The 21,584-nt window shown below is 44.4% G+C and overlaps 8 protein-coding genes across 8 annotated transcripts; 4 read left to right on the top strand and 4 right to left on the bottom strand.

Moving 5' to 3' along the window:
- The first annotated feature begins 295 nt into the window (after positions 1-295).
- On the top strand, positions 296-6,009 carry nau (myogenic-determination protein nautilus). The gene is made up of 5 exons (XM_070281979.1): positions 296-1,064; positions 2,270-2,392; positions 2,467-2,541; positions 5,545-5,623; positions 5,684-6,009. Exons 1-5 carry the CDS (start codon positions 540-542, stop codon positions 5,887-5,889), a joined length of 1,008 nt encoding a protein of 335 aa, XP_070138080.1. The 5' UTR covers positions 296-539; the 3' UTR covers positions 5,890-6,009.
- On the bottom strand, positions 5,929-7,299 carry LOC108121812 (alpha-tocopherol transfer protein-like). The gene is made up of 3 exons (XM_017236107.2): positions 6,989-7,299; positions 6,355-6,727; positions 5,929-6,299 (listed from the first exon to the last, which is right to left on the bottom strand). The coding sequence occupies exons 1-3, from the start codon at positions 7,288-7,290 to the stop codon at positions 6,039-6,041; spliced, it is 936 nt and encodes a 311-aa protein (XP_017091596.2). The 5' UTR covers positions 7,291-7,299; the 3' UTR covers positions 5,929-6,038.
- Positions 7,300-7,532: 233 nt separating this feature from the next.
- LOC108121894 (alpha-tocopherol transfer protein-like) lies at positions 7,533-8,629 on the bottom strand. The gene is made up of 3 exons (XM_017236198.3): positions 8,332-8,629; positions 7,905-8,277; positions 7,533-7,851 (listed from the first exon to the last, which is right to left on the bottom strand). Exons 1-3 carry the CDS (start codon positions 8,622-8,624, stop codon positions 7,597-7,599), a joined length of 921 nt encoding a protein of 306 aa, XP_017091687.1. The 5' UTR covers positions 8,625-8,629; the 3' UTR covers positions 7,533-7,596.
- A 1,484-nt stretch (positions 8,630-10,113) lies between these two features.
- On the bottom strand, positions 10,114-13,310 carry Gba1b (Glucocerebrosidase 1b). Its single transcript, XM_017236075.3, has 9 exons — positions 13,213-13,310; positions 12,974-13,131; positions 12,733-12,892; positions 12,525-12,672; positions 12,146-12,466; positions 11,958-12,087; positions 11,770-11,883; positions 11,191-11,714; positions 10,114-10,954 (listed from the first exon to the last, which is right to left on the bottom strand). Exons 1-9 carry the CDS (start codon positions 13,253-13,255, stop codon positions 10,855-10,857), a joined length of 1,698 nt encoding a protein of 565 aa, XP_017091564.2. The 5' UTR covers positions 13,256-13,310; the 3' UTR covers positions 10,114-10,854.
- A 717-nt stretch (positions 13,311-14,027) lies between these two features.
- Gba1a (Glucocerebrosidase 1a) lies at positions 14,028-16,064 on the bottom strand. Its single transcript, XM_017236810.3, has 4 exons — positions 15,842-16,064; positions 14,766-15,778; positions 14,358-14,700; positions 14,028-14,294 (listed from the first exon to the last, which is right to left on the bottom strand). The coding sequence occupies exons 1-4, from the start codon at positions 15,894-15,896 to the stop codon at positions 14,029-14,031; spliced, it is 1,677 nt and encodes a 558-aa protein (XP_017092299.2). The 5' UTR covers positions 15,897-16,064; the 3' UTR covers position 14,028.
- Positions 16,065-16,202: 138 nt separating this feature from the next.
- Positions 16,203-16,720, top strand: LOC108122244 (protein CIMAP1D). The gene is made up of 2 exons (XM_017236809.3): positions 16,203-16,361; positions 16,426-16,720. Exons 1-2 carry the CDS (start codon positions 16,340-16,342, stop codon positions 16,674-16,676), a joined length of 273 nt encoding a protein of 90 aa, XP_017092298.2. The 5' UTR covers positions 16,203-16,339; the 3' UTR covers positions 16,677-16,720.
- A 139-nt stretch (positions 16,721-16,859) lies between these two features.
- prt (putative mushroom body vesicular transporter portabella) lies at positions 16,860-20,247 on the top strand. Its single transcript, XM_017236160.3, has 6 exons — positions 16,860-18,106; positions 18,172-18,738; positions 18,921-19,522; positions 19,579-19,795; positions 19,858-19,982; positions 20,040-20,247. Exons 1-6 carry the CDS (start codon positions 17,899-17,901, stop codon positions 20,130-20,132), a joined length of 1,812 nt encoding a protein of 603 aa, XP_017091649.2. The 5' UTR covers positions 16,860-17,898; the 3' UTR covers positions 20,133-20,247.
- A 121-nt stretch (positions 20,248-20,368) lies between these two features.
- LOC108121871 (ciliary microtubule associated protein 1B) lies at positions 20,369-21,451 on the top strand. The gene is made up of 4 exons (XM_017236173.3): positions 20,369-20,526; positions 20,586-20,804; positions 20,863-21,046; positions 21,111-21,451. Exons 1-4 carry the CDS (start codon positions 20,505-20,507, stop codon positions 21,373-21,375), a joined length of 690 nt encoding a protein of 229 aa, XP_017091662.2. The 5' UTR covers positions 20,369-20,504; the 3' UTR covers positions 21,376-21,451.
- Positions 21,452-21,584: the final 133 nt, after the last annotated feature.

Here is a 21,584-nt window from a genome sequence, read left to right as displayed (position 1 = left end):
ATAAGCAAAAATAAGCCTTTCAAAAACATGCTTTTCATTGAGCGGAAAATCCACATGGCCACTCGTAAATACTTAATAGAAAATGGGAGGCGTGGCCTGCGACAACGTCCTTCTGCCTTAGGAACCCGCCAATGTTGTCTAATGGCGGTGCGGGTTTAAAAATAAAATTTTCGAAAACCACTCGAGAGCACGGACCCCATCAGCCACTCAAAAAGCAGCACGATCGGGAGCGGATAGTGGTGAGAACATCTGGGGCCCCGAGTAGGATCCGTTCTTGAAGTGCTCATCTCCGGCAGTGTCACCAAATGTGTTGCGTTTGCAGCGGATATCGGTTCGTAGGCTCAGCGACTCGGAAATCAATAAGAAGTCGGGAGTTACCAAATAAAAAATTTATTTAATCGATCGTTACCAAAATCGTAGATAAAAGTGTTATCAAAGTTTTAGAAAAGGGTTTTAAAATACCTTCAAGGTTTAAAGGAAATATTACACATTTTTGAAAACCTTTCAAAACCCAAGGTGAAAATCAAACCCAAGTGAAAATGACCAAATATAATAGTGCCTCAAGTGAAATGCCTGCCACACACAGCATCAAGCAGGAGTACAACAACAGCTACCAGCAACAATCTCATCCAGGATACGGATACCACAACTATCACCTCCAATCGCAGCCGCAGTCCCTGCATCCCAGCCAGAATCCACATCAGACACTGCAGAATTTCTTCAGCCGTTTCAATGCCGTCGGAGAGGCAGCAGGCAATGGGTCTGCATCTCTTTCCGCCACAGGATCCGCGTCATCCTGCAACTACAGCCATGGAAACCATCCGCCGGAAATGGACAAGCAAATGACTATGAACATGACGCCATCGCCGATTTACACCACGGATTACGATGACGAAAACAGCAGTCTCAGCTCCGAGGAGCATGTCCTGGCACCACTCGTCTGCGCCTCGGCCCAATCCTCCCGACCCTGCCTCACCTGGGCCTGCAAGGCGTGCAAGAAGAAGAGTGTCACCGTGGACCGACGGAAGGCGGCCACGATGAGAGAACGCCGAAGACTGAGGAAGGTGAGAGTTCATGACTGATTTTTTAAAATTAAAAAGGATTAAGAAAGGATTTGGATTCTTGGGTATTTTGGATAAGTTCTTGATTCAATTGACTTAAAAAAAAAAAAACTTTTCAAATCCAGGTTTTCTTACTTCTGTCTTAAAACTTTAAAATATTAAATGCCACTATATTGTTTTTGCTATTGATAAATATCAACATTAAATGATGTAACTAAACTTTATAATTAAATAAAATAAAATCGATAGCGTGCCGAAAATAAAAAGAAATATTGTAGAACTATCTTTCATTAATTTTAAAAGGATTCGAAAACAAGTTATGTTTAGGAGGATAAGATCGTATCTTACAAAAATTATTCTGCAAGGAAATCTAATAATGTTAACTTGATGACAATTAAACTAATATTTTACCACATCTTACTAATGTATATACTAACTATACTAATATATATTTTAGCTAAAGATGATTATATTCTTTAAATAATAACGAAAATGTACTAAAAAATGTGTGTATTGAAGATGATAACTTAAAGATATCGAAGTATCGGATAATTCTAGTATCGTAATCCATAGTATACTAATTCTTAATTTGCTTAAATATCTAAAAGTTGATAATGCCCTATGTTGTCATTATACTCAACTTAAGATCCACTACTATTGTCAAATACTTAAAATAGATAGCTCTAATCTTGGCCAATTTCATGCTGTTAATGGGGAGATACTTTGTTGCAATATTAAGAGAACAGCCCCGCCACACAAATTAACACATTGGCACATGCCACCGGGAACCTCCCACCACCAGGAAGGATACTGTGCCATAAAGAACTGAAGGGAAAACCACCCAACAAGCATAAAACATAAAGATTTGCCAAGACCAAGAGTTAAACAGCGGCATTTATGAGTTCGACAATCGTAAAAGTTTTGGATGAACCACACGTATTTATAGCACCACATGGAGACATTAACAGGGCGATGCAGGAAAAGGGGAAAAAGGGGCTCTAACACTCGGAGCTGTCATAAAGAGACAGACGACAGGCGAACGGTTTAATTGTTGAAAATTTTATGCTCTATTTAAGTTAAAATATGTTTTATTAAAGAGCCACTTAAAGAGGAACACGCCTGGGGCTGGGTGTTTTTACGATGCGCCTAATGGATATCCATGATTTCTACGATCGCTATTAATTGATGTATCTTTCTATACATTCTAGGTTAACGAGGCCTTTGAGATTCTGAAGCGGCGCACATCGTCCAATCCCAACCAGCGCCTGCCCAAGGTCGAAATCTTGCGCAATGCCATCGAGTACATTGAGAGCCTGGAGGATCTTCTTCAGGTATGTTCAATTATATCCCCCCATCCATTATAGTCCATATATTAGATTGTCAAACTTATTTTGTGGCTTTGTAGGAATCCACGCCCACTCGCGACACCGACAACCTGGCGCCGAGTTTAAGCGGCAAAAGCTGCCAGTCCGATTATCTGGTAAGTTTTTCACTGAACGCCAATTAATATTAAGAGTTTGAGGGCCGGGGAGCTCGTTCCGCAATTATTTTCTCGTAAAATTCTCATGCATGAGCAACGCTTTCATACATTTTTCTTTGGCGACGCGCACATTCATCAAAATCTCAGGGTCTGGCCGCTTTCTGGTCGAAACATGAAAATAGAATATATACGGGGCGGACATCGGTGGCATCGGCAACGAAGATCCCCAAACGTGGCTCCCATCCCATCCGATATCTATGCATTGCTGTTGTATCTGCTGACCAGAATTTATGCCTTCGCTGACGTGCGACTTAATAAGCTTCCAAGCACCCATTCAAAAAAAAAGTGAAATCCTCCTCCTGAGATTCTTCCGATTACGGTATCAAGAATTATGAATTATGGCGGAGTTGTAAGAGTCTCGCCTCCATCTGGCCAGGAAAGTTTATCCCCACCAAAAAACGAGGACAAATAGTTTGGGAATTTATGCAGCCGGAGAAAGGGTCGTTGCTTGTGCATTTAGTGGAGTGCAATAAATAAATTTTCTTTTTATAAGGCCTCCCCTTTTTGGCTATAAATGTAAATGGAAATCGTGTTGTAAATTAATTACAACAAATTCGTTTGCCGGAGGAGTTCTCCTTTTTGGTTGTGCCCGATTCTGTTCATGTTCGGGGGATTGAAGTGATCGCTTTCTGTTTCATAATAGTTTCCCGTTCGCCAGGGGGGAAACAAAAAGAAAATGTGTCAGTTGACAAATTGCACAGGAAAAACATGACAAGATCTTGGGGTGTTCTGTTGCTTCGAAAGGTGTTGCAAGACATGGCTCTAAGTGGGACGAGACGGCGGCCCGGGGGGCCTGACAGGCCAACAAATTGTGAACAATTATGCAAACATTTTTGCCATCTTCATACATATGGCGGATGGGGATATGGATCCTGAAGTCCCCCACTCTCTGGTCGGTCTGCGCTGAATAATTTCCATGCAGTTTGTTGAAGTTTTTCGCATTTTTAATGTACAAATTTGTTAATTTACCATAAAACTTTGCATATTTGTTTGCTGCAAGTACACCAGTACCCCTCCCCCACATTGGCAGATATTAATGTGCGGCCATAGTTTGATTAAAAACTGGCAGCCCGCCAAACGTGCAGACATTCAAATGCATCTCAGACCCTGGCCATCCATCCATCTCATCCCGTTTCCATCCATTCATTTTCTCGCTTCCCTGGAGCTTGTGTATTTATAAATCTCAACTGTTGATATCCCCGCATCACAGAATTAAGTGGAAGGCACTCCTCTTGAACAGTATCCAAGTCTCCAATGTGGGCTAATATTTGTTTATTATTCTCTGAAAGCGATCATACTCTTATCGCTGCCAATAAACTTTCGCACTTAAGCCAGTTGGCGTCTCGCGTGGCTGCAATCAAAAAATGCCTAACCGTCTATCAGGTGAATATCAACATACCTGGAACTCTACTCATTTAAGGGGGCTTCATCGAAACGTCAAATTGCATGTGACTCACATAAAGATGCGGGTAGCTCGGGTGCAAACAGTCCATTGATAAATGTACCCAGGTGTGACTCAGGTTCCCATAGGGTTTCCTTCAATTAAAATTATTACGGCAATGGCATACTTATATGTACATACAGGTAGAGATATGCTCTCTTATCATTTTTTGGAGTTTACAGCTCAATCAATTATAGAATAGTGATAGTAAAATTTCTGTTGAACTAGAAATCAGTAAATTTATTGGAAAAAAGAATTAACATTCCTGGACCTAGGTACTTTTTTCTATTTAATTTTGATTTGGTTCACAAGTTCTCGAAAAATGTTTGATTTTCCCAATACAACCTTGCCAACTTTGGCAGCAAATTGTAATATTTTCCCGCATGGATTTTCATGGATTATCAAAGTGACCGCCTCGTACATGAGAACATGGCAATATTTCCAAAGAGGGCTTAGGCCATCATAAGCATATTTCATGGGAAAAATTCATGTGGCTTGCTCATAACAAATCGCATAATGCCACATATCCGTTACATGCAGAACAGAAAATAAAATAAAACTTCTAAGAGGAACGCGCCAAAAAGCGGCTTATGATCTTTACGCAACCCATGGGACGAGGACGACGAAACGCTCAAGTGATAAGTGGCATTTCATTCAGATACAAAAACGCATGATATATGCCCGGGATGCCCGGGGAGAGAATACACCGAAATTCCATATAATAATGCCCGAGAAAAAGATACAGATACAGATACAAGTTGTCGCATATCGAGCGCATGCTGTCACTAAACGCTTGAAAATGATAAATCGCTTTATAAAAGTGCAGTGTGAGTTCTTGTGTTCCCGTTCAACTTAGTTCAGTTCACTTGGGTTGAATGTTGTGTTCTGTTGTTCGGCCTCCTCGTACTTTGTTGTTCTCTAAAGTGTATAAATAAACACACTATGAATTGCTCTGTATTTGCTTTTTGGCTTTCCCCCGATCCTTGCAGACGAAGTGACGGCATTGCTTTAGGGGGAAACCCACCCAGAAGTGGCAATTATAATTTGCTTAGCATCGGCGTTAAAGCAAATTTTTCTAATGAAATCTCGAGCGCATCTCCGTCTCTGTCTCCGGATGCCTTGTCGTCTGCGTATGCCCAGCAAAAATATTGCATCAAATTAATTTAATTGCTAATAAGTGTGTGCCTCACCCAGTACCCGGTACACAATGCCCCACCAGACAATGCAACACTGGTTGCAGCCACTTCTGGTTCAATGCATTTTAATTGGCCTGTGGAATCTTTTACTTGCTCCGCCACGGTGGCTGACATAAATTTTGGCTTAATCTCGTCATTAGACTGCATTTCGTATGGCATTTGTTGGCCAAAATGACAGGCCCCGGAAAGCTAGAGAGCCGTTTTGACGTTGTCATTTCGGCCGGCGACACATTTTTGTAATTTATCGTTTTCCCAATTTCATTGGAGGCCAACTAAAAGTCTCTACTTTATTTCAATCTTTCACAGAGCTCATATGCCGGGGCCTATCTCGAGGATAAACTCAATTTCTACAACAAGCATATGGAAAAGTATGGACAATTCGCAGGTAAGTGATAGGTTTAAAAAAATAATACATTACTATTTAATAATACAATGTCCCCTTTAGGAGACTTTGATGGAAATGCCAATGGCTCAAGCTTGGACTGTCTGAACCTCATTGTCCAGAGCATCAACAAAAGCACAACGAGTCCCATTCAGAACAAGACCATGCCCACATCCACAGATTCCAAAACGCCCCCTCCAACTACAGGATCTGCAGCCACAGGACCCACAGCTCTGAACTCGAACTTCAAGCGAAAATGCAGCACTTAGGTCTTCGAAAATGTTCCCAATTAGAAAATTGTAATGATATATTGTTAAGAGGATACACGAGATACCCAGTGACCCGAAATAGGCCTTAAATTATTTTTATAGCATTAGCACTTAATTAAATGGTAATCGAAATGAAAAGAGTCTTTAATTTAGTCCAGCTCCAGTTTGCGGAAGGATCCACTCATTCCGTCCAGTTCTCCGTTGGCCCAGGCACTGGCCAATCCCACACGAAGTTTTTCATTGGTTCCGTACTGGGCATCCTTGGCCAGATAGTCCTTGTACTCCTGCAGCTTTTGGCGCCAAAAATCGATGGCCTCTGCCTGGTAGCCATTGGTGCCTCCATACTCGATGGTCATGGCTTCTCGGGGCAGATGGTCGTACAGCTCCTCGGATTTTTTGTGGATAACAAACTAAAAAGACAATAAATTAGTTAAATGCTTTACAAAATTGAGTATAAAACCTTACCTTAAATGGCAGCTTGGAGGGCAAGAACTTGGTCACAAAATTGAATATACTTTGTCCTTCTTTCCGCATATTGATCATATGAATCTCCACAAATTTCAACGGCAAACATTGCTCCACCAAAGCAAATGCCTTCTTGAGCAGGAAAGGATCGTACTGCATCATTTGTTCCATGGTCACATCCCGACAGTCCACCACCCAAATCAGACCGGAAATCGAGGCATTGTCGCACTCCAAAGCAAGAATTTCGAGCAATATGAACACTAATTTGAAGGCCTCTCGGGGACTGGACTTCTTGGGATCAATATTCCGGAACTGGGATATGATCACCCTCGCTCCTTGGGGACTGACAGGTCTTGAGGGTATCACATGGATGCTAAAGATAAAAATTCAAAATTGAGTTCAAAATTATTGTAAAACATGCTCACTCATAGGGCGCCAAAAACCGATGATTATTCAGCTATTTCGTGGCTAGCTGAATTCATTATTTTTGGTAACCAGCCCGATAAACTTGTACACAAAATACTTGTGTACTTTTGACAGCACTGATAAGACAAGGGAATTTAAATTGATATCCGGTGGCCCAAAACACTGTCATCATATGAAAGAAACTTGATTTAATTAAAGGCTAACCCACCTTCTCAGGAGCTGTGCTAGCAGGGCTTCGTCCACCTGCCTGCATCCCAATACCTCGGGGAACACGGCACGAAGGGAATAGTAATTGTCGAAACGTTTCTTGGCCTCCTCCTGGCTGAAGCGGCAGCGACGTAGGAATGCCAGGATCAACCGCTCATCTGTGGGAGCCTTCAGGTGTGGGGACTTGGTAATCCATGTCTGGATGGTGGCTACGATCTCCGCCCGCTGTGCTTGCTCCTCGTTGCACTCGGTCTTGGCCAAAGCTGCCAGTTGGGGGTCGAGAGGTCTCAGTTTAGTCGCCATTTCGGCGGTGGTTCAAATGCTAACTGAATGCCGAATCCCCTGACACACCGTCCAAGTGGACGCGGTGGGTGCGGTGGCGCTATCTAATCAGCCCAACACCTTGTAAACCAGCAAGCCGAAACCCGAACCCCAAACCCGACGGCAACCAGATACATAGATAGATAGAAATACACGAGTGCATGAATTGCCGATACGCGAACGTTATCTTTAATTGATCGATTTTACAGCAGTGCTTGGAATGTTTATGTAGGGATATAAAAACAAATGGGGCAACAGAGGGTATCATATTTGCATTTACTTCCGGGTCTAGTCCCAGTTGAGCCTGCGGAAGGATCCGCTGGCGCCGAATTCAGCCTCGTAGATGGCAATCTCCCCCTGGCGGAGCTCCTCAATCGTCCCGTAGTTACAGTCCTGCTCGAAGTATCCTCTGTAGCTGTTCAGCAGGTCCTCCATGTAGGCGATGCACTCGCCGATGTGGCCATTGGTGCCACCATACTCCTCCGGCAGTGAGTCCTTGCCAATGTGCTCTATCAACTCCTCGGTGTTCTTAAGGACTCGTATCTTAAGCAAAGGATTATTGATAAACTTTAAAATAGAAAATTAGAAATACCCACCGGATGATCGACTTGCATGCTTAGCAAATTATATAGAAACATGATGGTACCCTGTATATCCTTGGGCATGTTAATAATATACATTTCCTTGACCTTTAGGGGACTGCAGGCGTAGAGCCAGTTCCACCACTTGCGGAAGAGAACTCGGTCGAAACGGCGCATCTTGTCTGAGTTGACTCCCTCCAGGTCGATAATCTCACAAATCCCCGCCAGGGAGGCATAGTCGTTTTCCAGAGAAATCACCTCCATGGCCATTGAGGAGAAATGGTAGATCTCACGAAGCATGTACAGATTGGGGTCGAAATGGCCAAAACGGGCTATAAACATGGCCGTGCGACTATCGCCCTTGGGCATGTCGGGATAAAGGCAGACTCTGGAAGAGGAATAAGCCTTTAATCGCTTCGAAAATAAATCACAAGGATCTTACCCCAAACGATTGATGTCCAGCAGACGTTGCGTCACACATCGATTGTTCATAATCTCCGGAAAGAGGTTGTAGTGCGTGAAGTACCTATCTATCCGACGCTTGGTCTCCTCCAGACTATAGCGGCACCTTCGCAGGAAGGAAATCAGGAAGTCAACATCCGTGCGGGCGCGCAGATGCGGTTGCTGGCGAATCCAGACGCGCAGGATGATGATGTCCTGCTGGATGCGGTCGGGCGTCTCGTTGACCTCCTTTTCGGCCAACTTGGCCAGAGTCGGCGAGAGCGGACGTCGCATTTTGGTGGCAGCTACGCGGTGTTTGATCGCCCGGAATCAATGATAGTTGGCTCATTTACCTATTTCTCTCTCGATTTGGCCCTGTGGGTGGGCCACAATCTAATCTTATCGTTAGGCGAATCGTATTGGGGGAAAAATTGAAACATACACAATTCCAGTTTGGTATCTACACGCTTTTCCAGCTTGCGCTTTTCTTCATCTCTGGGACTGGGATTAGGCTTGGGGTTTTGGGATGGAAACATGGCACTAAGGGACATGGGACATAGACAGGGCCAGCTCGATAATAGCTAACATCCGGCGCCTGTCTGCACAAGTCACTTAAGTGCCCTTCTTTAGTACATTTGGGAAATGGAAACACTGCACTGAGAATAAACTAATTCTTTTGGCTTGCTTTCCAACTAAATAGCTGATAGATCTCTCTATAGTCCTAACATGTTTCCCTCAGTGTTCCCGGCTTCTTCTGTAATGCGATCTGCGTTTAATGCCCGAAATAAATCTAACGCTAAATAGTATCCACTTTGCTGTGTTTTGAGCATTCAATTTGAGTGGCTGTCAGAAGGCATTACACCGACAAGCGACAAGCGAGAACCGGAGGAGCGGAGATCCCGTATCCCAGCTCCCGGGCTGCTCTTCAAATTGACGTGGAACACCTACGGACTACGGCCTACGGCAAATTGCTGTGACATGACGCTGTCAGCTGCTGACAAGCCAGGAAACGGATCAGCTTGCCACTGGAATGACTGCTCCTCCGACATCTCCCACTACTCCTCCACCCAATAACTCATAACACATTATGACCATGGGACTTCTGGGACTTCTGCAGGGACTGTTGGGACGGCTGGGTCTGCGCTTTGATCTTCCTGATGACAGTGCAGCGCGTGTAAATTCCCTTCGCAGCCTTCGCGCTCATTGCTCATGACACAAACATATCGTTGCCATATTAATAATGAGGCTCATTAACAGTTTTGCCGCACTGCCACCACCACTGCCACATCCTACTACTCTCAACACTCAACACATTGCCCGATGTTGGCACTTTCTTGGACGGATCTTCTGGGGCAAAGGGTTGGGGGTGCAACCCAGTGCTATGCAATTGACACTCATTGCTGATAAGTGTATTTTGTTGTAAGCACTTGAGATATGCTCGCGAACCCTTGGAATGCATAGTGCAGCAGGCATGGCCCGGGAAAGATGGATGCTCGGGCCATAAAAAATTGCTGGTACTCATAAGAAAATATTAACATGATACTATATTTAAGGACTTCTTTTTGAAAAAAATATAAAAACAAAATAGTTGATGGCTTGCTTTATTGAAAAAATTGGCTTCTACAGTAAACTATTAAAATAAATTGTTTGAATTTAGGTATTGAAAGTTTACTAGCTTAAATTATATCCGAGCATGGCTCTTAAAATATTCAAAACCATTTCTTAGGATATTTTTTTCATAATATTCATTTATTAATTTATGTACTATTTTACCCAAGTATTTTATATTTTTATGTGGTACTCTATAAAAAACTTTAAAAAAATGCAGCGCATCACCGCAGTAGAGGCTGCCGTAACCACTAGTCATATGGACTTATAAACGTTTCATGTTTTAATTTATAGACTTACATAAAACGCCCCATTTTGTGCGCCAAGTGCGGCAAGGAGGTGCGGGAAAGAGCGGCTGGGAAATGGGGAAAATGCATTTGCTTGGCGCTCAATTGACAACCATATTTATAGAGCATATTGAACAAATAGACTACGGCCAGCTCTAAGATAATATTCGTCTAGAGAGATGTTTTTCGGTTGGCCGTCGTTACCGCTCGACTGGCAGTTGTCACTCAACTTGATCCGAGATATGTTCCTACTTTGTATACTATATAGTACATGCCGGTCGTTTGTACTTTGCCGTCCGTCCCCTTCGGCTCGCGGGAATAACTAAGGCATTAAACGGCAAATGAAATTTCATTGTAAACAGACGCGTTCCGGCAAATTGAGCAGCTTAGACAAATTTCCGCTGGGATACTCCAAGTATCTGTATCTCTATCTGAATCTGACTCTGTATCTGTAGCGTTACATCCTTAAATTTCCATCCTGTTGAGGGCAATTTATTGGCTTCCGTTGTTGTCTTGTTGTCACTTGAGCCTCAATTGGTCCTTTGGGCAGCGGATATGGAACTAGAACGGCAGCTGGACCCTTTGGCTTACTTTAACTATAGCTATATCTGTATATTCCAGGAACTAGATCACTTGTAGAGCACCGTGTGCCAGGATCGCGGCGGCAGGCGTAGGTTGATTGCCCCACGTTGGCTATCATTGAGGGCCACATCCACCGGCAGATTTTGGCTGAAAGATTTCAGAAGACGGAGCTCCCATTAGAGGCATTCATAAAACGAATCGTTGTCGGCAATTAAGTTGACGCACTTAAGCGGCACCATCGCAGATGCAAACCAAAATAGCAGCCAAGCACTTGAAAAATATTGCTTCACTTTAACTAAAATATAGTACACATTTCTTTGCTTAGACAGATAGAACTAAATCTACCAACACTTAGGACTATTACTTTTTTGCAGTGCACTTACCCATTGTAGAGTATCAACGCCACGCTGCCGTCTGGCCGCTGGAAGCCCACCACACTCAGCTGGGTAAAGAGATTGGTCTGATTCTCCAGTGTCGTCTCGATGCGCACCGATTCCTCTGGCAGAAACTTGGAGAAGTGCCCTATGGCATAGTAAATCGGCTGTTTATAAAACTCATTTCGACTGGAGGCATTCACAATAATCGGAGCGTCTACAAAGTTGTTGATATAGTTGGGTCCGCCCTGTTCATCCAGCACCAAGTTCCAGTCCAGCCAGCCGTTGAAATTGTAGCGAAAATCCTGGGTATAGGCCTTCATATAGCTTTCGCCCCTTTGCCAGCTGCCCAGTTCCGGGCCATGGGTCTGCCAGGGCTTATCTCCGATGCAGGACTCAGTGTTTAGGAGCATTTTGTCTGGCATTTCCGCATGGGCCTGCTCGATAGTTTGGGGGCCGATCAGTTCGTCCCAGTACCAGTGGACAGCCAGCCCGTCCAAATAAGACAGTGAATTTCCGCGGGATGATCGCATCTGGAATTTATGAGGTACTTGTAGTAAGATATAAGAACTTTATGAGGAATAGCACCTTTCTGAACCACGAGGGATAGGTGTATCGCTGGTCGTCATTGCCAAAAATGAGCACTTGGCTGTGCGCCGAGTTCCTGATGGTCGGGCCTAGATTGTCGTTCAGCCAAATAGCCTGGCCAAAAATGAAATGTGCATAGAGATGGTTAATAGCCAGAATCGTGATCGAACGGCTGTCACGGCTCATACCTGCTGCCAGGGCGTCCAGCCCATGCTCATGAAATGCACAAAGAAGAACCCGATGACGCCGTTTAGCGGCTCATTGCCGGTGGATATGGCCCAAATCGGCATATTCTCGGCCTGCATGAGTTCGAGAAATCTGCCATAAATAAATATAAACTATAAGAACTCATCTGCATTCTCATCCTGGCACTCACTTGAGGTGGTAGTTGGCCCAGGTCTGGTAATATTCCGATCTAAGTGTTCCGAATCCTGTCCAGCGCTCGTTGGTCTTCATCCACGTCGGTGCACTCCAGGCCGCAGCCATTATTTTCAGGTTGTCTATCTTGGCGATAGTTTTAAGTCTTTTTATCTGCTCTATTTTCTGGAGGTCCCTCGGGTCCAAAGCAGTAAAGTTACTTAGTTCCTTGTCGTTGCGGGGCAGCTCGTTGTAGGCCCAAGGCTCCAGATCAAAGTCACAGCCACCGATTGACGTGCGAATGGTATTATAAGCAATGCCATCTGGATGAAAATAGGATCTGCCAAGGACTGGGAGTATAGTTAACTTTTAAGAAAAGATATTAGATTTCTTCTCACCTGTAGACATGATCCTGTAGGTCTTTGGGAAGTTTTTTCAGCAAATGAGATACAGTGCCTGTAAAGGCTCCTCCAAAAACTGATACATTCTGAAAACGCTGCTCCCTTTTCACAGAAATTCTTGCGGTTTTCACAGCTGAATTAATAACTGAAAAAGTTAAATAAAATATATAACAAAATTCTCAATAAAACGTAGTAAATTAATTACAAAGCCTTTGCGATATATTGCTCAACTGTAGCCAAGCTCTGTTTTCATCCACAACTATAGCATCGGCCTTAAAGTTCTCATCAGTAAACTGTTGGTCCTCCACCAGTATGGGTTCTCCAGAAGATAGGTCTCCGACAGTTTGCTTGAATCGCAAGCCATCCTTTAATTTATTAATTTAAGTATTATTCTCAATTGTTATACAATTGACCGCAATTGTGGCCAGATAATCCAGCTGACTCACCTTGCTGGAGCTAATCACCACAATTTTGGAATTATCAGTGAGCTCGGGCTGCCCCAAGTAATCGCAATAAGTGCTGTTGCAAACACACACACTTCCATGGCTAGTTTCCCGCAGATTACATGGTATCTCTACCTGTATCTTTTGTGATGCCACCACACCTGCAATATTACCGAATAAATACGTATCTTTTGTAGGTCAAATGACCAGGTAGCCGGCAGATAATATTGTTTCCAACTCACCTGCAATCAATGCAAAAAGAAAGCAATGCAAAATTTCTTTCATGTTTCTTTCTGGAGTGCACCGGCAACGACACTTCCCGATCGAAGGCCCGTCCAAAACTGAGCTCGAGCCGGGGCTGAATCGGTGTTTTCACTCTCCGGATCGCAAGCGTTTCTCTAATCAACTGAATTTCGCTCAAATTTGCCGTATGGCTGTGGTTGTTTATGTTTTTCGAGTGCCACTTGACCCAGGGCCCAGTTTGTGGCTGATTTGATAAAGCCACTGAGCCGGCAGACGTCGACATTCCCACTTGGAAATCGGCTCACGCAATCGGAAAGTAAAAGTTATGCAAAGCCAGTGGCGGAGTGGGAACTAAAGCAAGGGGTTACAGAGTTCAAAATATAGTTATTAATTTCATTTAATTGGATGATTATCATTTAAAGCAAAAACAAGCAGGGACAGGTATCTTCGTTCGGAACCGAAGTTTAAACACCCTTGCAGTTGAGTACCAGTTTATGTTTTTAGAAAATATCAAATGGGAAGGGATATTGCAAATATAGTGGGAGCCATCGGCCCAATCGTGGCCCAATCGTGGTGGGTCCCTTGAAAATGTGGTTTTGCCCTATATGGCCCACAGTGAAGACTATATCTGACCCAATTCTTATCCGATTCTCAAGCGGAGTATCTTAAACGATTTCTGGATCGATTCGCCACCATTCTTCATCAAAATCCTGAGAGAATATATTTTTCAGATTTACGTAGGTTTACGACAAAAATTCTTTTCAAAATACCTCAAGAAGTTAAAAACCAAAATCTTTATTTAAAACTATCATTTTTCAGTTATACAGCAATGTGTGAATGGATTTGGCGGGAACGTTGACAATGAACTTGCCCCTTAAACTGTCCTCCACAGCAATATCGAGATCAGCACGTCCGCTATTGAACAAAACTGCGGCTATTTTGTTGTCCGGACGGAGAAAAGCCACGGTATTCAGGTTAACGTTGCTGGGAATGGCATCAATGCGAATAGAGCCCTCTGGAACCAGTTTCGAAAAGTGCCCAATGGCATAGAACATGGGCTGCTTGTAGAATTCCTCAAAGGCTAAAATATGTTAAAAGTTTAATAACATAGTCTTTATACATTAATTATAAAGTATAAACTCACTTGTGGTATTTGCAATCACAGGAGCATCTACCGTGTTATCCACATAGTTGGGACCGCCTATCTCATCCAAGACTATGTTCCAGTCGATCCAAGCATGGAATCCCAACTTAATGTTGGCCAAGTAATCCCGAGCGTACTTCTCGGCCCGCTCCCAACTGCCCAGAAGAGGAGCAGCCGCCTGCCAGGGCTTGTCCCCAATACAGGACTCGGAAACGATCAAGATCTTATCGGGGGCAAACTCGGTGGTCTTTTCGATAAAGCTGCTGCCAAATATTTCATCCCAATACCAGTGCAGCGATAATCCGTCCAGATAATCAACCGAGTTAGGGCGGGTTTTGTTCATCTATTAATAAAATTGATTAGATGATTAAACTTTGATTGTGAATGCTTTGGAATTTTCAAACTTACCCTCTGGAACCAATAGGGGAATGAGTAACGCTGGTCATCGTTGCCGAAAATAATGATGTCCTTGAACTCAGAGTTTCGGATCGTGGGACCCAGATAGTCATTTAGCCAAATAGCCTGAGTCTGTGGAGTCCAGCCCATGCTCATGAACTTAACAAAGTACATGAAGAAGATTCCGTTAAGGGGCTCGTTTCCCGTGGAGATGGCCCAGATGGGGAGACCATTGTCCTCCATCAGCTTCACCCAGCGAAGGTGATAGTCTGCCCAGGTCTGGTAGTAGTCCCGCTTAAGGCGTCCGAATCCTGTCCACCTATTGTTTGTCTTCATCCATGGCGGGGCGCTCCAGGCGGCTCCCTTGATCAGAAGGTTCTTCACACCGGAGACCTCGACGAGGCGCTTAATCTGGGCAACACGCTCCACATCCCGCTCGTCCAGCTGATCCAAGTCGGAGAGCTGAGTGTCGCCCTCCTCCTCGGCGTAGGACCAAGCGCCCAGATCAAAGTCACAGCCACCAATTGAAATGCGCATGAGATTGAAACCAATTCCATCCTCGGAATAGAAGGACTTGTAGAGATGATCGGCGAGTTCGGGATCTTTGAAGTTTTCCACCAGGTAGGTTACAGCACCGGTGTAACTGCCACCGAAACCCACCATCTTCTGATGGGTCTTGCTTCGATCCAGCTTCAGGGTAACCGAACGGGTAATGGAACTCTCCCGGGTTTCCAGGGTGAAGGCTCTAGCCACCATCCTGTCAACCAGACGGGACAAGACAGTTTCATTCACAGCCTCTGGCGTGGGCTCCACATAGTCCTCCACCGTGTACACCTGCTCCGTGCCAAACTTGCCACTAGATGTGGCAAACCGAAGTCCTTGCTTGGAGCTGGAAATCAAAGCGAAATCGGAATCCTCGGCTATCGTGGGATTCTCCAGGTAATCGCAGTAATCCGCCGTGCAAACACACACCTTTCCATGTTCCGCCTCCCTCAGTTTGCAGGGGATCGATTCAAAATTCCCACCTGCGTTCCAAATTTAGATTAAGTTTTGGTTTTATTTATTGGCTATAGTTTATAGCCACTTACCAATCGCTGATAGCAGCACTAATCCAAGCACCAGAGGTCCTCTGGTGGCCAACATAATTCTGGTTAACTCGACCACTTACTCCAAAAGTTTCCAGCCGACTGAAGTCGTTGGCCAACATGAAGGTACCAACTGGGTTCGTTTTGGCCATTATCTGACCACTTGGGACCCTCCCACAAGTGGCCAGCTCCAGGAAGTACAAACGATAAGGTCGACTACGATTACCTTCTAAAGAAACTTCCAAGTAATGGTCAGTATACATGGTCAGTATAAGTAATGGTGATATACCCATATCAGACAGGGATTTAAAGCCAGTAGATGAAGTAGGCCTTGGATTATAATTCAGCATCAAATGTAGGCTAGTGGGATTTGCTTTCAACCTAGCTCATTCCTTTCGAGAGCCTCGTTCGGCAAACAACTTCCTTGGGAGTTTCAAAATTTCAAAAATTAATAATTTTTTTTTATAAAAATTAGAAAAGTTTACCTCAGTTTGAAAAAAAATGTCGTGTAGAAAAAATTTTGGTTAGGGTTATATTATATTTAATATTAAAATTTTTAAAATTTACAATAAATGTTTTTTTTTCAGGACCCGGTCCTGGGGCGTACAATCTTCCCACCACCTTTGGCTACAAAAACTGCGACGCCAGAATGGAGAGAAGTCCAGGCTTTTCCTTCGGAAAACGTAACCGGTCTTGCAACAACCCCAACCGGAGGAGAGCAGCTGGACCTGGGCCAGCGGACTACTTCCCCGACAAGGTGTCGCGGTTCGGAAGGGTAACGGAGCACGAGTTCTCCGTTTTTAGTCCGCATAGTAGTCACTGGGTGTCCCGTCGTTAGAATTGGCTTGTTTTCTAAATATACATACATGTGTGAGGTAAAAATCTCTTCTAGTTTGTTTACTGGGTGGGGAGGCACTTCTCTTTACGGTGGTCTATCTAATCTGGATTTTGGCAAAAATTGCTTAGTCTAATCGCTTCTAGATTAAGAAGTGTTATAACCTTAAAGCCTACAACAGGTGTCTAGCTGGCTTATCATTCCCCCGGGTATCTGCGGAAATTTAATTACTCATTGAAGAGTTTTCCCCTTCATCTTGAGCCAAGAAAATGGTTATTTTTAGCTGCTCTTTTATAAAAATAGGTCGACATTGGCTCGAAAGGTGCCTGGTGTCATTAGGAGAAAATCAATTTTCAGTACCAATCTGTCACAGATTTTTCCAGACTAAATTTAAACGGCGGGAAATTCAATGAAACGGAAAATGTCACAAAGGCTAAAAATCCATAGCCTGCTTATCGGGGCCAAGACAAACACTCGCTCGGTCTGGCCTTAAAGGCCGTGCTTTAATCTACCCCCTCTAACCAGAGGGGTAAATGCTTCAACGGGGGGTACATGGTGCTAATAATACGGACGCCCATGACATGGCAGAAGCTTTAAAGTCGACCATGAGGGGCGTGGTAGCTGGGCGTTAACAAAAAAAGATTCCCAAGTTTAATAGAAAAACTCGAAAGGAATTATAATATACCGAACTATGAATGCTCTTTTAATAAAATAATATATTTAAATATTTCAATTATGTTTTATTAATAAATAGAATAAGTTCCTTTCTATGCCTTGTGGATTAGGGATATTAGAATCATTATTTATAAACCGATTCGAAAAAAGGTCCTTACCCTCTTAAGCTGAGCATACGAGCCATGTTCAACACGACCAGAGTACCGGAATGGATCCCAGTTGAGATGGCTGGCTGGTTAGCTGCTTTCACTCTTTGGGGCATCCACTCGGGACTTCAGGCAATGGCATTGGCATCGGGCTCCGAAACGGCCGAATATGGCACTCGGCTCACTTCGCGTTCCTGTCAATAAAATACAACGGCAACTTGTCGCTGCCTTTCAATATTGGCACATACGTCGTTGTGGCAGCACCACCACCTGTTGCTGAGTCCGTGCCGAGTGCGGGTGAGTGTGCTTCGTAGCACATTTTTGTGGCGCGAACTCAGAGACGCGAAACTTTCAGCCATATGGCAGCCTAAGCTGGCAATATCAGTGTGTTCAATTAGCTCGCCATGTCGGAGAAGTCAACTGCACGCGTCCACCAAGTGGTGGTACACTCCCAGTCCGAAGTCCCAAGCCAAGCCCAGGCAGCTGCCCACCTAAATGCCCCCGGCAGACGCAGCTCCACCCCGCCATCCCACGGCCCCTCCAATCGCTGCCTGATTGCCGTGATTGTCTACCTGGCCCTGTTGCTAGATAACATGCTGCTAACCGTAATTGGTAAATGGCCGAATCAATTACCGATAAGAGCGCGCTAATATGCCATAATTATCGTTTGTTTCCAGTGCCCATTTTGCCGGATTACCTGGCCAGCCTGGAGCTGGATGCGATGTCCACGGAGATTGTCAGTCTGGATGATGGAAGTCCAACCGCGAGGCTGACGTACAGAGGTAGTGATTTTCCGTTGCCCGGAGGACATCCGCAGTTACACATCGCCAAGCATCCGATTCCTGGCAAATCGATGGTCAATTTCACCCTGTTCCAGCTGGCCACCGAAGCCGCAACCACCACCACAACCATCAGCACCAGGTCTGTAACCACATTAACGCCCAATTCAACCTCCACGCCATCGACTGTGAGACTGGCCGATAGCCAGTCGCCTGGAAGTAATTTGACTGGGAACCGAAACAGGAAGCTCGCCTCCGGATATGCACCCACACACAGAAACAGCAACAGGAAGAGCGACAAGGAACTGACCTTGTCGAGGGAGAACGGCTCCATCGGGCTGCTTTTGGCCATGAAGGCTCTGGTTCAATTAATTTTCAATCCGATTGTCGGCAACGCATCCAGCAAGTTTGGGTACCGCCTACCCATTGTGGTTGGCACCTTCTTCCTGTTAGTCTCGTCCCTAGGTGAGTGATCACATTATAGTGTCCTATGGACATTGATGTTTTTTTTTCGATTGCAAAATAGGATTTTAAAAGTTTTTTTTATTCAATTAGGAAGGCATATGTAAAAAGTTATGGCTTTTATTTTAATCAACTTTCAATTAAAAACTAACGATACTTTTACCTTTTTTTTCCTCTAAATTTAGTTTTTACAGTGGGCGAGTCCTATTGGGCTTTGTTGCTGGCCCGTGCCATTCAGGGTGTGGGCTCCGCCTGCATCAACATCTGCGGCATGAGCCTGGTGGCCCAACACTACCCGGAGGAGGCACGCCGTTCCAAGGTGATGGGCATTATTCTGGGCAGTATCGCACTGGGCGTACTGCTGGGATATCCTTTTGGAGGGATACTTTACGACCTGATGGGAAAATCGGCACCATTCATTATACTCTCGACATTGACGTTCCTTAGTCTGGGACTTCAATTACTGACCATGGATCTGTCAGTACAGCCTGAGGTGGTGATGGAGGAGACCCCGAAGTGGCGACCGCTGCTTGAGTGCAAAATGATTCTGGCCATTGTTCTGGCCATTTGGTTCTCCACCTCCACAATGGCTATGCTGGAGCCTTGTCTTCCAATTTGGCTTATTCAGTATCTGAAGCCTAACAAGTGGCAGCTGGGAACAGTGTTTATACCGGACTCGGTAGGCTACTTTGTGGGCACAAACTTCTTTGGCAGCATCGCCTACCGATATGGCCAGGTGAAGGTATCCTGCATTAGCTTATTGCTGGTGGGAATTGCCTCCATTTTGGTGGGTAAACACCCATGATCTATAAGGATTTATTTTGATGTTTTGACCCTCTATAGATCCCCAGTGCCACAACTGTGGCTCAATTGCTGTTACCCCACTTTGCTCTGGGTCTGGGCATTGGTGTGATTGATGCTGCTCTGGTTCCTTTGCTAGCCACCTTTGTGGATGCTACTCTCGCCCAGGAGGATCAAAGCGAGGCCAGCACCTCCATGTCCAGCTACGGAACTGTCTATGCCATCCAGCAGACTTCTGTTAGCCTGGCCTACTGTTTGGGTAAATTATTATTGATTTTTATACAAATTTTCAGAAAATAAAAAATAGTTTTTGTTTTGCAGCTCCCTTGATTGGCGGTGAGTTGGCCCAAACCTTTGGCTTTGCTTGGCTCATGCGAATCGTGGGCATCTTCAATATGATCTATGGCCCCATTCTGGTCTATCTTCATCAGAAATACGATCCCAAGGTAAGTTATCTTCACAACTGGTTATAAGAGTGTTGTTAAAATGAAAATTTTCTAAAGGCCCTGAGGGAACAACACAATGATATGTTGCTCCAAAGCAGCGGACGAGGATCCCGATACAAACAGCTATATAATTCCATGGATGTGGAGTAAAAACCCCAGATAATCTCAAGCAATGTCCCCCTTAAGATGTTCCGTTTGGCTCATTTAAAGCAATATATTGGAACTGATTTTCGAAACCCAACTGTTATTTCGAATCTCTTTAAATCAGAATCACTTTGTAACATTCCTATTAAAACTATTCTATCAATGTAAATTAACGAACTATTTTCGTCAATGTGGTTGGAAACTAAAATGTTTCGAATCAAGTAGGCCTGGCTTTCATGTTTTCATGAGGTAGGTGTGCTCGGGTCTGGTATAGCCTCATTCTAAGCTTAGAATCCGTTCGGCCAACAACTCTTATTTGAGTTTCTAAATTTAAATAAAAAATATTTTTTCTAATATTGCACAAAAATCTAACTAAAAATGACGGCGGTGCGACCTTTGGGTAAGTAAATTATTAAATTATCTCTATCCAATGCGGTAGAATAATTTAATCCTGTTCAGGACCTGGACCTGGCGCGTATATGCTGCCACCCACCTACGGTTACGATAAGCATGACAACCGTAAGCAGCGTAATCCCCAGTACTCCTTCGGGATGCGCACCAACCTGGTCGGGAGTGAGCTGGGTCCTGGTCCCGGTGCCTACAAGGTCGACAAGTTGACGCGGTATGGGCCAAGCAAGGGCTTGGAGTACTCGATGTCTCCAAGGACGGAAATACCTAGTAAGTTACTCCTCTCACTGCAAGATTAGCAGATTTTTAAAAAGGATTGTGCCTTTAGTTGAGAAAGTTGGTCCCGGTCCTGGCGCCCACGATGTCCACCTGAAGCCCTTCTTCACGGGCGTCAATGCCCCTTCCTATTCCATGGGCCTAAGAACGGATATAAACTTTAAGAAGGAAGGGCCTGGACCTATTTATAAGTACGAGATGAACCCTGTCCGCCCAAAGGTCCCGGCCTACAGCATGTAAGTTTCTTCAGAAGTTTATGAGCAGGATCGTGTTCCTGCTACAATATGCTTACCATTTCAGGGGTCTCCAAACCAAGATCCTGAACAAGACCAATTCGCCTGGACCCGCGGCCTACGGTCCTGGCGACATCAACGTAAAACTGAACCGTGCTCCGCAGTATTCCATGGCCCCGCGCACCAACATGAAGGGAGAGAATGTCGGCCCCGGCTCGAACTACTACGATTTGATGTACTACCGCCCTGGAAAGAGTGGACCAGGCTACTCCTTCGGTGTGCGACACTCTCAGTACGCTCCGCCCATGATAGTTAGATGTGATAACATGTAATAGTGCAATATTAGAACAAATATGTGCAAAATTTTTGGTTATAATAAATTTGAAAATAGTTTTGGAATATAAATAATACTATTTTTATTGGAATAAGTGGGAAAATGGCAGATTGGGTTACTTGATCAAAAGATCTTTGGATTTGGTACTCGGTTTTATTTTCTTTATATCGTGGAAATTAGTCAGCATTTTCAAATTACTGTTGCCAT

This window comes from Drosophila bipectinata, chromosome 3R (genome assembly GCF_030179905.1).
Source record: "Drosophila bipectinata strain 14024-0381.07 chromosome 3R, DbipHiC1v2, whole genome shotgun sequence".
Classification (NCBI taxonomy): Eukaryota; Metazoa; Arthropoda; class Insecta; order Diptera; family Drosophilidae; genus Drosophila; species Drosophila bipectinata.
This window is presented reverse-complemented; position numbering and strand designations above follow the sequence as displayed.

Coding starts and splice junctions, on each gene's coding strand:
- LOC108122244 (XM_017236809.3), top strand. CDS start 16,340: ATGTCGTGTAGAAAAAATTTTG. Junction 16,362..16,425: donor GTCGTGTAGAAAAAATTTTG/GTTAGGGTTATA, acceptor TTTTTTTTTCAG/GACCCGGTCCTGGGGCGTAC.
- Gba1a (XM_017236810.3), bottom strand. CDS start 15,896: ATGTTGGCCACCAGAGGACCTCTGGTGCTTGGATTAGTGCTGCTATCA. Junction 14,701..14,765: donor TCCCCTATTGGTTCCAGAGG/GTAAGTTTGAAA, acceptor TTTTATTAATAG/ATGAACAAAACCCGCCCTAA. Junction 14,295..14,357: donor TGTGATTGCAAATACCACAA/GTGAGTTTATAC, acceptor AACATATTTTAG/CCTTTGAGGAATTCTACAAG.
- LOC108121812 (XM_017236107.2), bottom strand. CDS start 7,290: ATGGCGACTAAACTGAGACCTCTCGACCCCCAACTGGCAGCTTTGGCC. Junction 6,728..6,988: donor CTAGCACAGCTCCTGAGAAG/GTGGGTTAGCCT, acceptor TTTTATCTTTAG/CATCCATGTGATACCCTCAA. Junction 6,300..6,354: donor CCTCCAAGCTGCCATTTAAG/GTAAGGTTTTAT, acceptor TTGTCTTTTTAG/TTTGTTATCCACAAAAAATC.
- nau (XM_070281979.1), top strand. CDS start 540: ATGACCAAATATAATAGTGCCTCAAGTGAAATGCCTGCCACACACAGC. Junction 2,393..2,466: donor GCCTGGAGGATCTTCTTCAG/GTATGTTCAATT, acceptor GTGGCTTTGTAG/GAATCCACGCCCACTCGCGA. Junction 5,624..5,683: donor AAAGTATGGACAATTCGCAG/GTAAGTGATAGG, acceptor TGTCCCCTTTAG/GAGACTTTGATGGAAATGCC.
- LOC108121894 (XM_017236198.3), bottom strand. CDS start 8,624: ATGCGACGTCCGCTCTCGCCGACTCTGGCCAAGTTGGCCGAAAAGGAG. Junction 8,278..8,331: donor CTGGACATCAATCGTTTGGG/GTAAGATCCTTG, acceptor TTCCTCTTCCAG/AGTCTGCCTTTATCCCGACA. Junction 7,852..7,904: donor GCATGCAAGTCGATCATCCG/GTGGGTATTTCT, acceptor CCTTTGCTTAAG/ATACGAGTCCTTAAGAACAC.
- LOC108121871 (XM_017236173.3), top strand. CDS start 20,505: ATGACGGCGGTGCGACCTTTGG. Junction 20,527..20,585: donor GACGGCGGTGCGACCTTTGG/GTAAGTAAATTA, acceptor AATCCTGTTCAG/GACCTGGACCTGGCGCGTAT. Junction 21,047..21,110: donor AAGGTCCCGGCCTACAGCAT/GTAAGTTTCTTC, acceptor TTACCATTTCAG/GGGTCTCCAAACCAAGATCC.
- prt (XM_017236160.3), top strand. CDS start 17,899: ATGTCGGAGAAGTCAACTGCACGCGTCCACCAAGTGGTGGTACACTCC. Junction 18,107..18,171: donor CATGCTGCTAACCGTAATTG/GTAAATGGCCGA, acceptor GTTTGTTTCCAG/TGCCCATTTTGCCGGATTAC. Junction 19,796..19,857: donor TAGCCTGGCCTACTGTTTGG/GTAAATTATTAT, acceptor TTTGTTTTGCAG/CTCCCTTGATTGGCGGTGAG.
- Gba1b (XM_017236075.3), bottom strand. CDS start 13,255: ATGAAAGAAATTTTGCATTGCTTTCTTTTTGCATTGATTGCAG. Junction 12,467..12,524: donor CTACAGGATCATGTCTACAG/GTGAGAAGAAAT, acceptor AGTCCTTGGCAG/ATCCTATTTTCATCCAGATG. Junction 11,715..11,769: donor ATCCCTCGTGGTTCAGAAAG/GTGCTATTCCTC, acceptor CATAAATTCCAG/ATGCGATCATCCCGCGGAAA.